Source organism: Urocitellus parryii, chromosome 3 (assembly GCF_045843805.1).
Source record: "Urocitellus parryii isolate mUroPar1 chromosome 3, mUroPar1.hap1, whole genome shotgun sequence".
NCBI classification, from domain to species: Eukaryota; Metazoa; Chordata; class Mammalia; order Rodentia; family Sciuridae; genus Urocitellus; species Urocitellus parryii.
Genome location: NC_135533.1, coordinates 119655702 through 119668368, shown reverse-complemented (window position 1 = coordinate 119668368; position 12667 = coordinate 119655702). Strand labels below are relative to the sequence as shown.

Sequence of the window (12667 nt, the reverse complement as noted above, 5' to 3'; positions counted from 1 at the left end):
GTACACTTGTACATTGTTGGTGGGACTGCAAATTGGTGCAGCCAATTTGGAAAGCAGTATGGAGATTTCTTGGAAAGCTGGGAATGGAACCACCATTTGACCCAGCTATTCCCCTTCTCGGTCTATTCCCTAAAGACCTAAAAAGAGCATGCTACAGGGACACTGCTACATCGATGTTCACAGCAGCACAATTCACAATAGCAAGACTGTGGAACCAACCTAGATGCCCTTCAATAGACGAATGGATAAAAAAAATGTGGCATTTATACACAATGGAGTATTACTCTGCATTAAAAAATGACAAAATCATAGAATTTGGTGGGAAATGGATGGCATTAGAGCAGATTATGCTAAGCGAAGCTAGCCAAACCCTAAAAAACAAATGCCAAATGTCTTCTTTGATATAAGGAGAGTAACTAAGAACAGACTAGGGAAGAAGAGCACGAGAAGAAGACCAACATTAAACAAGGATGAGAGGTGGGAGGGAAAGGGAGAGAGAAGGGAAATTGCATGGAAATGGAAGGAGACCCTCAGGGTTATACAAAATTACATACAAGAGGAAGTGAGGGGAAAGGGAAAAACAATACAAGGGGGAGGAATGAATTACAGTAGTGGGGGTAGAGAGAGAAGAGGGTAGGGGAGGGGAGGGGAGGGGGGATAGTAGAGGATAGGAAAGGCAGCAGAATACAACAGACATGAGTATATCAATATGTAAAGCAATGGAAGTGTAACTGATGTGATTCTGCAAGCTGTATACGGGGTAAAATGGGAGTTCATTACCCGCTTGAATCAAAATGTGAAATATGATATATCAAGAACTATGTAATGTTTTGAACAACCAACAATAAAAAAAGAGAGATTAACTTAAAATTTTGATAAGGAAAGTTAGTTCTTCTCAGGTGATTTAAACATTACAGTCAACCTCCTTAGGTTAAACCAGATAGCAAAGTACATAATCAAAAATTGACTTTCTGAGTCAAAACTCCAAATTTTTGCCATTAACAAGATAAAACGTATTGTCCTATAAATTTCTATAAGACCTTAGTTCTTTGTATAGGAATAAAAGATTATGAGGAAATTAAATTTAATATATGACTCTATATGTCTGAGCACAAATGAACACATGCATATTTGCTCACTCATGGTCTCCTCTGAGCAGTGAGAGAGAGGCATCCTTCACTTGCCATCTTCTTTTCATCCTGGTGAATCTTCACAGATCATGGATCATGACAGCTATTCAGAGCAAGGGTCATGTTCTGTCATGTGTGGCCAAATGTGGCTTAATTAGAGAGAGAAAATGTGTACATGAAGTGTTAACATAATGAAAAGTGAAGTTTGGCTTTTTCCTGGCTCTAATCTTAGGAATTTCCTCAGGGACCCCACATGAGTTTATGCTCAGGAACTGATTCATGGTCTGTCCCCAGATAGGTTAAGAAAGAAGAATGACCACTCTAGAAAGACCAAGTAGATTACTACAAATTTGGAGCTTTGAGTGCATTCGATCAGAACACTCTCCTCATCTTCATGAAGTGGAGGGGGATGGATGTTGAGTTACTTCAAAAGAATTATGTTTAAGGAATAAAGACTCAATAACTACCTCTAGATCCTCATTTCCTGAGTGATTATCTATGATGGGTAATCCTATAAATCTATTAGCAGAGTGAGGCAACCTGAATATAAGAATGCTTCAAGTTGTGAACTACCAGAAGTTGACTTCTCTGTCCCTTTATCTGACTTGATATGATTTGCTTTCTGTATAATAAGACTGTGATCTTCTAAAGAATAGAGCTTTCATTTTGTTCTGTAATTAATTGTTATGAATTTGCAAAACTGAGGTGTTTATGGGAACTCCTCAAGTTGGGGTGAATTGATACTAAGTGCAGTTTGTCTGGAACTCCTGAATGTGACTGGTATCTCAGAAAAGTCAGTATTAACCTGTGATATCTGCCTTGATCTAGGTGATTAGCAGCATAAACCTGCTGCAGAGTAATTTTTCTGAATGCAAATAAATTCACTGTATGGAGAACAAAGGGGCAACTCCCAAAGGTGCCTCAGTTACAGAGAAGCTCAAATCCACATCCTGGGTGTTGCACAGTTTCTCTCTGTTTCTGGCACTTTCTCCCTCTGACAGAAACAAACACCCTGAGAACTCTGTGTATATGTAAGTGTACGAAGGTGGCAAGGTGGGTGAAGCCCAGATGAACCATGTGTGCCTGTGTTATCCATGTTGGGGTCAAGATCTAGAATTTCAAGGAAAATATTCAAATCCCATCACTATGTGGAATACTCCTAACTGCTGAATATGGACAAAACTAACATAAAACGGTGACAAAAGGAATGTATGATGTACACATCTGTAAACAGCTTTACAATCTCCAAAATAAAATCCATCAGCAGATTCATGACTGGGAACAAACACACATGTCCAAATACACTTAATATTCCAAACACTAATAAGATCATATTTGTATATGGGGGATATTTAATGTGAATTAAATTTATAAAATATCTGGGAAGGTAGAAATTATTAATCAGGGTCAGGAGGCTCCTTCTGAGTCAGGACACTGGGAAGTGAAGTATAACAGGGCCCATCAGCCTGGAGGTTTTTGTCTTACTTCCCCTCTGCCTGTGTCACTGTGAGTTACACGAAGCTGCTCCCACTGCCATGGTTTGACCCACAGTGGTAGACACTCTCATCCTCTTCCTGGATGTTCTGGATGGTCAGGTACCGATCCAGGCCAGAGCCTGAGCCTGAGAAGCGATCAGGAATCCCATCCCCCTTGGATCCCACAATGCCACTAGTGCCCACTCGCATCACAAACCTGGGGCTCTTCCCTGGGCTTTGCTGGAACCAGTCCACATAGTAATTACTGTAGCCACTGCTCAGGGTACAGGTGAGTTTGGCTGTTTGTCCCAGGGAGGCAGATGCAGAGGGTGGCTGAGTCAGCACAGGTTGGGAGAGGGACCCTGTAAACACAGACACATCACAGTGGAAGTCAGAGATAGGGTGCATGTGTCTGGGGATCTGAGTCCATGAGGAGAGACACAGGATAGGGGTCTGCCATGGGACTCAGAAGTCTGTCCCTACCTGGGAAGTGAGTGAGCATGATAAGGAGGAGAAGAGTCCCGAACATGTTGGACAGTTTCCTGAGTCCAGAGCTGGTGTGGGCTGCCTCCAGCCTTTCTTATCCCTCCCCACTGGCCTCAAGGTGGAGCAGCTCATGCAAATGTGCCTCCACCCACTGCCCTTCACTGGCTGATCTTCTTCTGGGCCTGGAATGATGCAAGACAAAGTGTGGAGGGTGGGGATGCTTTTATTTGCCTGATGGGCAGAACCTGGGAGGAAGCAGGTGCTGGGGCTCTGTAGAAGAGCACAATTGTTGAGTCCACCTTAGTGACACAGGGTTCACTCCTCTGCCCACCCCTGTTTAAATGTGGAATCCTCTGGGGACATCTCAATCTGTGAACATGCTTCAAGTGTCCCCAAAATGTGTTCCATGATGTCTCCTAAAAATTACTTGTGGAAGTTTAGACTTGTCTGCCTTTTTACCTTTTCATTTGAATCCTAGAAATACTAATGGAGATATTTTTGTTTCAAATACTGTGCTCAGATCAATATCACTACTGCATGTGGTAATTAGGGTGTTTGTTTTTTCTGCCAAAAATTCACCAGGAATCAATAATCAAATATGAAAAGTGTCATGAAAAATAACATGGAACTGAACATTTCCACTGCTTGGGATCAGTTAGGAAAATCAACTCAGATGTTCATAATTAGTGTTTCTTTCATATTGTCTCATTATGTCCATCATTCCAGGATGCAAGTTGGCTGAGTTGGGTAAGTCACTTGCCCAAATACAGACCCAGCACCCCAAGTTAGAGTTTACATAAGTCTGATCAAATGAAGGACTTTTCTCATAAATAGTGGTCCATTAGGCTAATGGGAAATTTGGAAATATGTATCTACAATTGAAATGATTACAAGGCAAGGACTCAAACAAATTATTTATCTTTCATTTGCAGAGGTCAGTAGAATTGCAGGGATCTCCCTGGGCTAACTTCAGGATGGTGGCAGGGTTGTGCTACCTTCTGGAGGCTCTAGGGGGAAAACTGTCTTCTTTAATTTTCCAATTCTAGGTCACCCACATTCCTTGGCTGGTGGTGACTGCTTCCATCTTAAAAGCCAGAAATCCTGAATGGATACTTTCTCATAATGCATCACACAAGTTGCTTCATCTTTCTCTTCCACCCTAAGAACCCTCATAATCCCACTGTCTCCAGGTAAATTCCAGGAGTATCTCCTTACCCTAATGTGAATTGATTAGTAACATTAATTCCACAACTAATTTATTATCGCTTTATCATTCATCCTAGGATATTCATAGAATTTAGAGATTAGTGTGTGCACAACTTTGTGGTCTATTATCAGCTAGCCACACTGCTCTTGTCACAGGAACTTGTAACCATTTATGCATATTCATTGAAAATGTAATAAGGCATCACCCAAAAGTCACAAGCATGTGAAGTTGGGATTTGTTGTGCTTTTATATTGCGCATATATGATATTCATAGAACATTGAGTAATTTATAATTCTAAATGTTTTATACTATGATTTAATTATTATGTGTATCAGAAATCCACTAACATTGTCTTGTGAACATACATCATTCATTTGATATTCTGGTTTGTGACTTTTTAGCACCATGTATAACACACAGCAAACCTTAGAGCTGTCATGTCATGCACTAAATAATAATCAGCTTATCCTAAGGTTGCAGCTCAGAGATGTGCAGAACACATGTGTACTTGTTCAGGCATCTGTGTTCCAGGAAAGTGCCTCGGGACCCCAGAACCCTGATATTTTTCTTGAAGCTGAGTAACATAGTACTATTGTATGTAGGATCTGTTGACACTAAAGCTACTATTCCAGGAGTAGGTAAAACTGGCAGGTGATTTAGGAGATGCAGAGATGGAGTGCAGTTTACTCAATATAACAATGAAAGGGAACCTGCAAACACAGATAGGAGTAGGGGATGAGATAAGGGGCAGGAGAAAAATTTCTTATGGGTCTGAGATGGAGTGATTGATGTGAACTAAGAATTGAGACCCGCTGAAGACTGATGTTAACAACAGCAGTATTGAGGAGGTGCAGGAGGACTCCAGTTCATAGTGGACACAGACTTTGATTGTCACATTGGGACTGGGCTGCTGTAGGTGTCTGCCCCAGTCTCTCTCTCAGCCCTGGTGCTTGAGGACAGCACTCAGTGCAGAGTGAGAAAAAATGAATTGCTTTCCTCCTGGGGGAACCCTGGCAGGAAGCACCTGATGAGATGAGATAAAATCCTCTGCTCCAGGGACTCAGTCCAACCAGACAGAACACAGTTGCTGAGTCCTCATCATAGCACAAAGGGTCCACCAGCAAGACTAAAGCTCCTTTGAGTGAATGATTCTAACTGAACAGTTGTGTTGGGACAACAAGGCAGTCCTACACCACCATCTGGTGGTGACAGAACACATAAGGACACTATTGAAATTCAGAAGATAATTAGAAACTAATTTCAAAATTCATACTCCAATAAAATTTTGAAGACATTTACAAATTTCTCAAGACATATAATCTATCCAAACAGAATCAGGAGGACACACACAACATAAATAGATAAATTTTAAGCAATGAATTAGAAGATTAGAAGCCATTAAGAGCCTACCAACCAATAAAAGCCCAGAACACATGGATTCTCACATGAGTTCTAGAGGACCTTCATAGAAGAATTAACACCAATACTCCTCAAGTTATCTTATGAAATCAAAAAGGAGTGAATCCTTTCAAATTCATTCTGTGGGGCTAGTATCACCCTGATACCAATACCAAAGACACAACAAGAAAATACCAATATTTCTGATGAATATAGATGCAAAAATTCTCAATAAACTTCTGGCAAACCACATAGTAAAACAAATCTAAAAAGACAGTGATCAAGTGGGGTTCATCACAGGGTTGCCATTTTGGTTCAATTTACAGAAACCAATAAATTAATTCAATAAACCTAAAGGTAAGGATCATATAATTGTCTTAATAGATGTAGAATAAGTAGGGATAGCAGAAACATACCTCAACATGATATAAGCTGTTTATGTTAAACCCAGGGACAACATCATTATAAATGGGAAATACTGAAAGAGTTCACCCTAAAAAACTAGAACAGGACAAAGATTACTTTGATTCAGCATATTCTTGAAAAATATAGCAAAGCAAATTAGACAGATGAAAGAAATTAAAGGGATATGAATAGCAAAAAAAAAAAACAACTCAACCTATCACTATTTTCCAAGGTCATGATTCTATATTTAGAATACCCAAAAATTCTACCAGGAAAAATTCTAGAATTAACAAATGAATTCAGCAAAGTAGTAGGATATAAAATCCACACCCATAATCAAATGTGTTCCTATACATCAGTGATGAATCCACTAAAAGAAAAATTAGAAAAACTACCTCTTTCATGATAGCCTCAAAATAAAAAAAATATATCTGGGGATCAATCTAAAGAAAGAGGTGAAAGACCTCTATAATGAAAACACTAAAGAAACTGAAGACAACCTAGAATATGGAAAAATCTTCCATAGGCATAATTAAATATTATCAAAATGGCCATACTATCAAAAGTGTTATACATATTTTGTGCAATTCCCATGAAAATTCCAATGACATTCTGCATAAAACTACAAAGAGCAATCATGAAATTCATTTGGAACAACAGGAGACCCAGAATAGCCAAAGCAATGCTTAGCAAGAGGAGTGAAGCAGGAGGCAACACAATACCAGACCTTAAACTATACTACAGAGCCATAGTAACAAAAATGGCATAGGGGCTTTGGGTGTAGCTTAGTTGGTAGAGTGCTTGCCTTGTGTGCACAAGGCCTTGTATTCAATCCCAGGACCATCAAACAAAACAAAATAAAACAAAAAAATGGCATGATATTGGCACCAAAACAGAAATGTAAACTCATGGTACAAAATAGAAGACACAGAGACAAACCCACATAAATACAATTATTTCATACTAGACAAATCTCCAAAAATATTCATTGGAGAAAAGATAGCCTCCTCAACAAATGGTTTTGAGCAAAGTAGAAATCTTTATGTAACAAAGTGAAATTAAATATCTCTAACCCTGCAAAAAACTCAACTCAAAGTGGATAAAAGACTTAGGCACTAGAACAGAGACCCTGCACCTAATAGAAGAAAAAATAGGCCCAAGTCTTCATCATGTCAGCTAATACCCGACTTCCTTAACAATATTCCTAAATCACAAGAAATAGAGTCAAGAATCAATAAATGGGATGGAGTCAAACTAATTTTTTTTTTTTTTGCAGCAAAGGAAACAATGAATGATGTGAAGAGAGAGCCAAAAGGGCCAAAAGAATAGGAGAAAAACTTTACCACATGTACAACAGATAGAGCACTAATCTCCAGGATATATAAATAACTAAAAAAAGTAACACCACCCCCCCCCACCACCACCAACAAATAAATCAATAAATGGAATGAGCAGACACTTCACAGAAGAAGAAATTTAATCGATATACAAATATATGAAAAATATTCAACATCTCTAGCAACTAGAGAAATGCAAATCAAAACTACTCTGAGATTTCATTTCACTCCAGTCAGAATAGCAATTATCAAGAATTCAGTGAACAGTAAGTACTGGCAAAGAAGTGGGGAAAAGGTGTGCTGATTTATTGTTGGTGGGACAGCAAAATGGTGAAGCCACTTTGGAAATCCGTATGGAGATTCCTTAGAAAATTTGAAATGGAGACACAGTTTGATTCATCTATCCCACTCCTCTGTCAATACACAAACAACTTAAAATCAGCATACTACAGTGGTGCAGCCATCTTGATGTTTATAGCAGCTCAATCCACAATAGCTCAACGGTGGAGCCAACCTATATGCCCTTCAATAGATGAATGGATAAAGAAACTGTGGTATATATACATAATGGAATATTACTCAACCTTAATGAAGAACGAAATTATTATGGCATTTACAGGTAAATGGATGGAACTAGAGAATATCATGCTAAGCAAAGCAAGCCAATTTAAAAAAAGCCAAATGTTTTCTCTGATGAATGGATGCTGATCCATAATATTGTTGGGGAGGGAAGAATGGAGGAACATTGGATTGGGCAGAGGGAAGGGAGAGAAGTGGAGGGGGAATAGGGTCCCAGAAGATGTTGGACGAATATGGACATTATTACCCTATATACGGGTATAATTGCAAGATGGTATGACTCTACATCATGTAGAAGCAGAGAAATAAAAGGTCATGCTCCATTTGTGTAAAAAATAAAAGTTAAAAAAAAGAATCAATGAAAGGGAGAATTCAAACTAAAAAGCTTCAGCAAAGGAAACAATTACATGAAGAGAGAGCCTACAGAATGGGAAAAAAAAATTTTTACCACAGGGACCTCAGATACTGCATTAATTTGCAGGATATATAAAGAATTCCAAAAGCAAAAGCAAAACAGAACAAAAAACCTCAAAACCTCAACAACAACAACAACCCAAATAACCATATCAATAAACAGGCTAAAGATCTATAAAGACACTGCAGCAATTTCTTATGTGATTTTTTGTTAATTTTGTGATTCATCAGGTTTCTCAATATATGTGCTATTTTCTGTAGGTCAAAAACAAACACATACTCTATAAAATTGGAAGATGGTCATTTTTCTAGCTAAGAGTAAAAAAACAAAACAAAACACAATTTCGGATAAAACAGGGGACTAGGCAACTTAAGTGCAGAATTGATGGTCCACAATCTTAAACAGCTAAAACTCCTGCCAAATAGAAGGGAGAGATATGAAACTAGGAAATATATTAGTCAACTCTAGTTAATTTATGAAAAAGGAAAACAAACACACCCAAACTCAAGTAGATATAAAATTGACCAATTATTATTATTATCAAAGTATTCAATATGACGTAGACTTAGCTATTCTGTCACATATGCTTGCTAGCGTTTATATTAGAATAATTTCAAATTTAACCTGGATATACTTCTGTAATTAAGGTCTGAGAAAGGGATGATCATATTAAGTAATGAAAGCCCCGAAACAAGATGACGAAAATGTTGCCAAAACTTTTAATTTTGTATAGCACATGGGTCTAGACATCATTAAATAAAAACTCTAAAACAACAAAAAAAGTATTGAATACTAACAATAACAACAAACAGAGCTTGTTAAAAACATAAGCAAAAATACCACACTTTGTGGTTAAAAAGTGAAAGACAATTTTATTATTGCTAAATGTTGGACATTAGCCATCAAATTAGCTTTACAACTGTTTTCTTTTTAAAATGAATTGAATAGAGCCATTCTATACTTGAGTTATTGGGTGTTTAAGTTGCAATGAAGCTCATGGAATATATTAAACTATTATAGGGCAGATAGCTTGTTCTTGTTTATCTTGTTTTTTTCTGGTTTCATCACAGAACATTCAAGAAAACCCTGAGTTGTGAGCCACCCAAGGTAGAGGATCATCTGAAGTTAATATTGTGGAAGAACTGGGAACCCTAATGTAATGTTCCTCTTAATGGAGACACATTTTGGCCATATTTATACCAATTGAAGATGCATAATCTTGGCAGTTCTAGTCTTTTTCAGTGAAATCCTGATTATTCTGAGTAATAACACAAATTCAGTGACTTAAATCCATAGAAGCTAAATTCTTAGCCTTATATATTTTTTCACTGCGTGTGTGGGCAATTACTCTGTAGGTGCTCAGTGTCATTCCCTTCCTAAAGTCAAGAAAAGTTTATCCTTTTGTATAAATCTGGTCAGGATGGCAGAATGAAAGTTGAGGGGGTCAAGGTGAGTGTTGGATCTTAACCATACTCCATGGAAGTACAGAAGGCATCCAGAAATTATATTTCATTGGGCAAAAAAGACAGCTGTCTTAAGCACACTTCAGGGGACGAAATATTATACTCATCACTGAACAGGACTTGGATATGGGGAAACAGTGATATAATCTGCACACATTCCATGTGAAGAGGCCTTTATCAACATATAACACATCCAACCTGGACACCTTTATGGTGGTTCATCCCATCAATATTGCTAATCACCAATAATTGGAAATGACTTCAATTTTCAGAGACCAGATTAAGAATTATTTGTGATTCATGATACAAATGACCCTGTCTGTTTATTTCACACAACCACCCCAGGCTAGTAGTTCTAATGGGCAGGATATAAAGCTTTTCCAGTGTGCTTTTCTCCCCAGTGTTCAGCATCAGACTCAGAGGGAAAAAAATAACATGCACAAAATCTGTTTTCACAGGTGGTGGGCATGCAGAGTGTTTTATTAAACTTTTCATTACTGTGACAAAATACATGACATGGCCTGAGGTGAGGTAGAACATCATGGCAGATAGGTGTGGTGTGGAGGAAGGCTGCTCATCTCATGATATGAAAGAAGCAGAAAGATAGAGTGTGTGCATAAAGAGCCAGGATCAAGGCATAAGTGAATTACTTCCTCCTGCCACACCTCATCTCTCCCTGTTACCACTTAGTAGTCTCCTCAAATTATCAATCCAAAATTGGGTGTCATCCATTTTTATAATATAATTACAAAATTGATATAAATTCACCCTGAGAATTCCTACATTGTCTGACATGTGAACATTTGAGAAGACACTCCTATTGCCTCATTCAGGACAGTTCCTGCTTAGAGCTCAGTATGCTTTTATGTTCTTCAAGCATCTGTCCAGACTGCCTCAAGTCCACAGTGGAATAGGAAATAGTCTGACTTCTATGAATGTCCCTTGAATACATTTTAGTAGGTTGTAGAATAAAGGGAACCTCCATGTGGGGTGGAGTAGCACTTAGAGCTCTTGATGAGTATTCCCAAAATATGCTTTTTATCTTACCTGCTTCAGCCTTAACCCATTTTGTGCTCCTGAGTATATATAACAGGAGAGATCTCAGCCTAGTTCTTGATATCTGTGCATTTTTTCTTATATGTATAGTTGTTTCCTTTGAAGATGGAGCATGTGCCACATGTTGGGACATGACCACTGGGAACTTCAGCTGAAACAAGATTGAGAAGAACATATCAAGTTGAAGTCACTGATTTAACTTATTGAACTCATTGATTCTCAGAGTGCTGATTTGGAGTCTTCACAGACAGAACACAGTGAAATGCTTTCTCACACATGTTTCCAAGAAGTTCCCATAGTTCCACAGGCAGAGACACAATGCCACACCTTCCCCACCTGTCACATCAGTGAGTACCCTGCAGGGGCAGCAATTAATCTCAGCAGATGAATCTTCCAACATTCTTTCCCAATGTTTCTTGACATTGACTGAGTTGAGAGATTTGCTGGAGGTAGAAGAGTACTGTCACAGATGAAAAGAAAGGGTCAAGAGAAAAGATGTAGGAGACAGGAGGTACATTTTTACTAATATTTTTTTTTTTGCATCTCACTATTAATGTAAATTTATTTTATAAAATTTAATAAAATTATCAGGACTGATTAAATAGAGTATATGATAATATAAGATGCAGGTATGGCTGAGCATCCCTCAGAGACAGAAGGCCTAGGCCTTTGAGGATGCAAGATATTAAGAGGCCAAATGAAATATATTGATTTCTTTTAGAATAAGAGGTAAAATCAATGGAATTCATGTGGAGTAATATTTCTGTTTATTTTGAAGGAGTCAGAAAATAAAAATTTAATATTTATGTATTGTAGCATAAGAGCTTACAAAGCAGGAATGCCCAGGGTCACAAAGGTCAAGACGCCTACTCTATAAGAAAAAGTACAATTCAACACAGCCTGAAAAGGTCTCAGAGGGAGTCTTCAGTGGAAATGAAGCTAGACCCATACTGTGTTTTTTCTTCATAAATCTTAGGAAAGGCAAACTGATGAATAGTCACTGAGAGTAGATCAGCAATTACCTGGGAAGTGTTCTGAACAGGGATGTCAGGAGTATTTTCAAGGGTCAGGAGGAGGCTTGTGGGCTGGTAGATGGGTTCACTGATCTGATTGTGGTGTTGTTGTCATAGGTGTATAAATATCTTAAAACTTTAAATGTAAATTGGGACTCTTCAAATATAGGTGGTTTATTGTATATCAATTATTCAACATTAAGATGATTTATGTAAGAAACAGATTGCAAGAAAGTGAACAAGGATTCACAGTGAGAACCTAGGAAAGGATGACAAAGCTCTGGAGCTCTGGAAAATAAGAAAATAATGAATGATGAAGATCAAGAAATACCCAGTTATGTAGGAGATGAACACAGTTGCATTTGCCTCTCCATTAGTAAAAGTTCAGAGAAAAGGGATAGCAGAATCCTCTTAATCTGTTCAAATTTTGAAAGAGTAGGAATTTCCATTTGCTTGAGATCCTTTATCCTAGGAACCAGTTGCTACTCCTAGGATACTCCTAGGAACCAGGAGTATCTTCTCTTCCAGGTGGTGCCTATGGTTGCTGCTGGTCCACAGTGGCAGCAGCCCCAGACGCTGCAGGTCAGGCCTGAGCAGGAGCTACTGGTCATTCATCCTCCTGGCAGACAGGGAAGGAGTTCTTTTCTCACTTCCACAGGGGCTGCTGGCAATGGGAAAGCACTGAGGCTACTGTCAAAACCC

The 12667-nt window shown here is 38.4% G+C and overlaps 1 gene segment (V, D, J or C); it reads right to left on the bottom strand.

Moving 5' to 3' along the window:
- Positions 1-2641: 2641 nt before the first annotated feature.
- On the bottom strand, positions 2642-3153 carry LOC113177283 (immunoglobulin lambda variable 9-49-like). The segment is given in 2 exon segments: positions 2642-2967; positions 3089-3153. Coding segments are annotated over 2 exon segments (372 nt in total).
- Positions 3154-12667: the final 9514 nt, after the last annotated feature.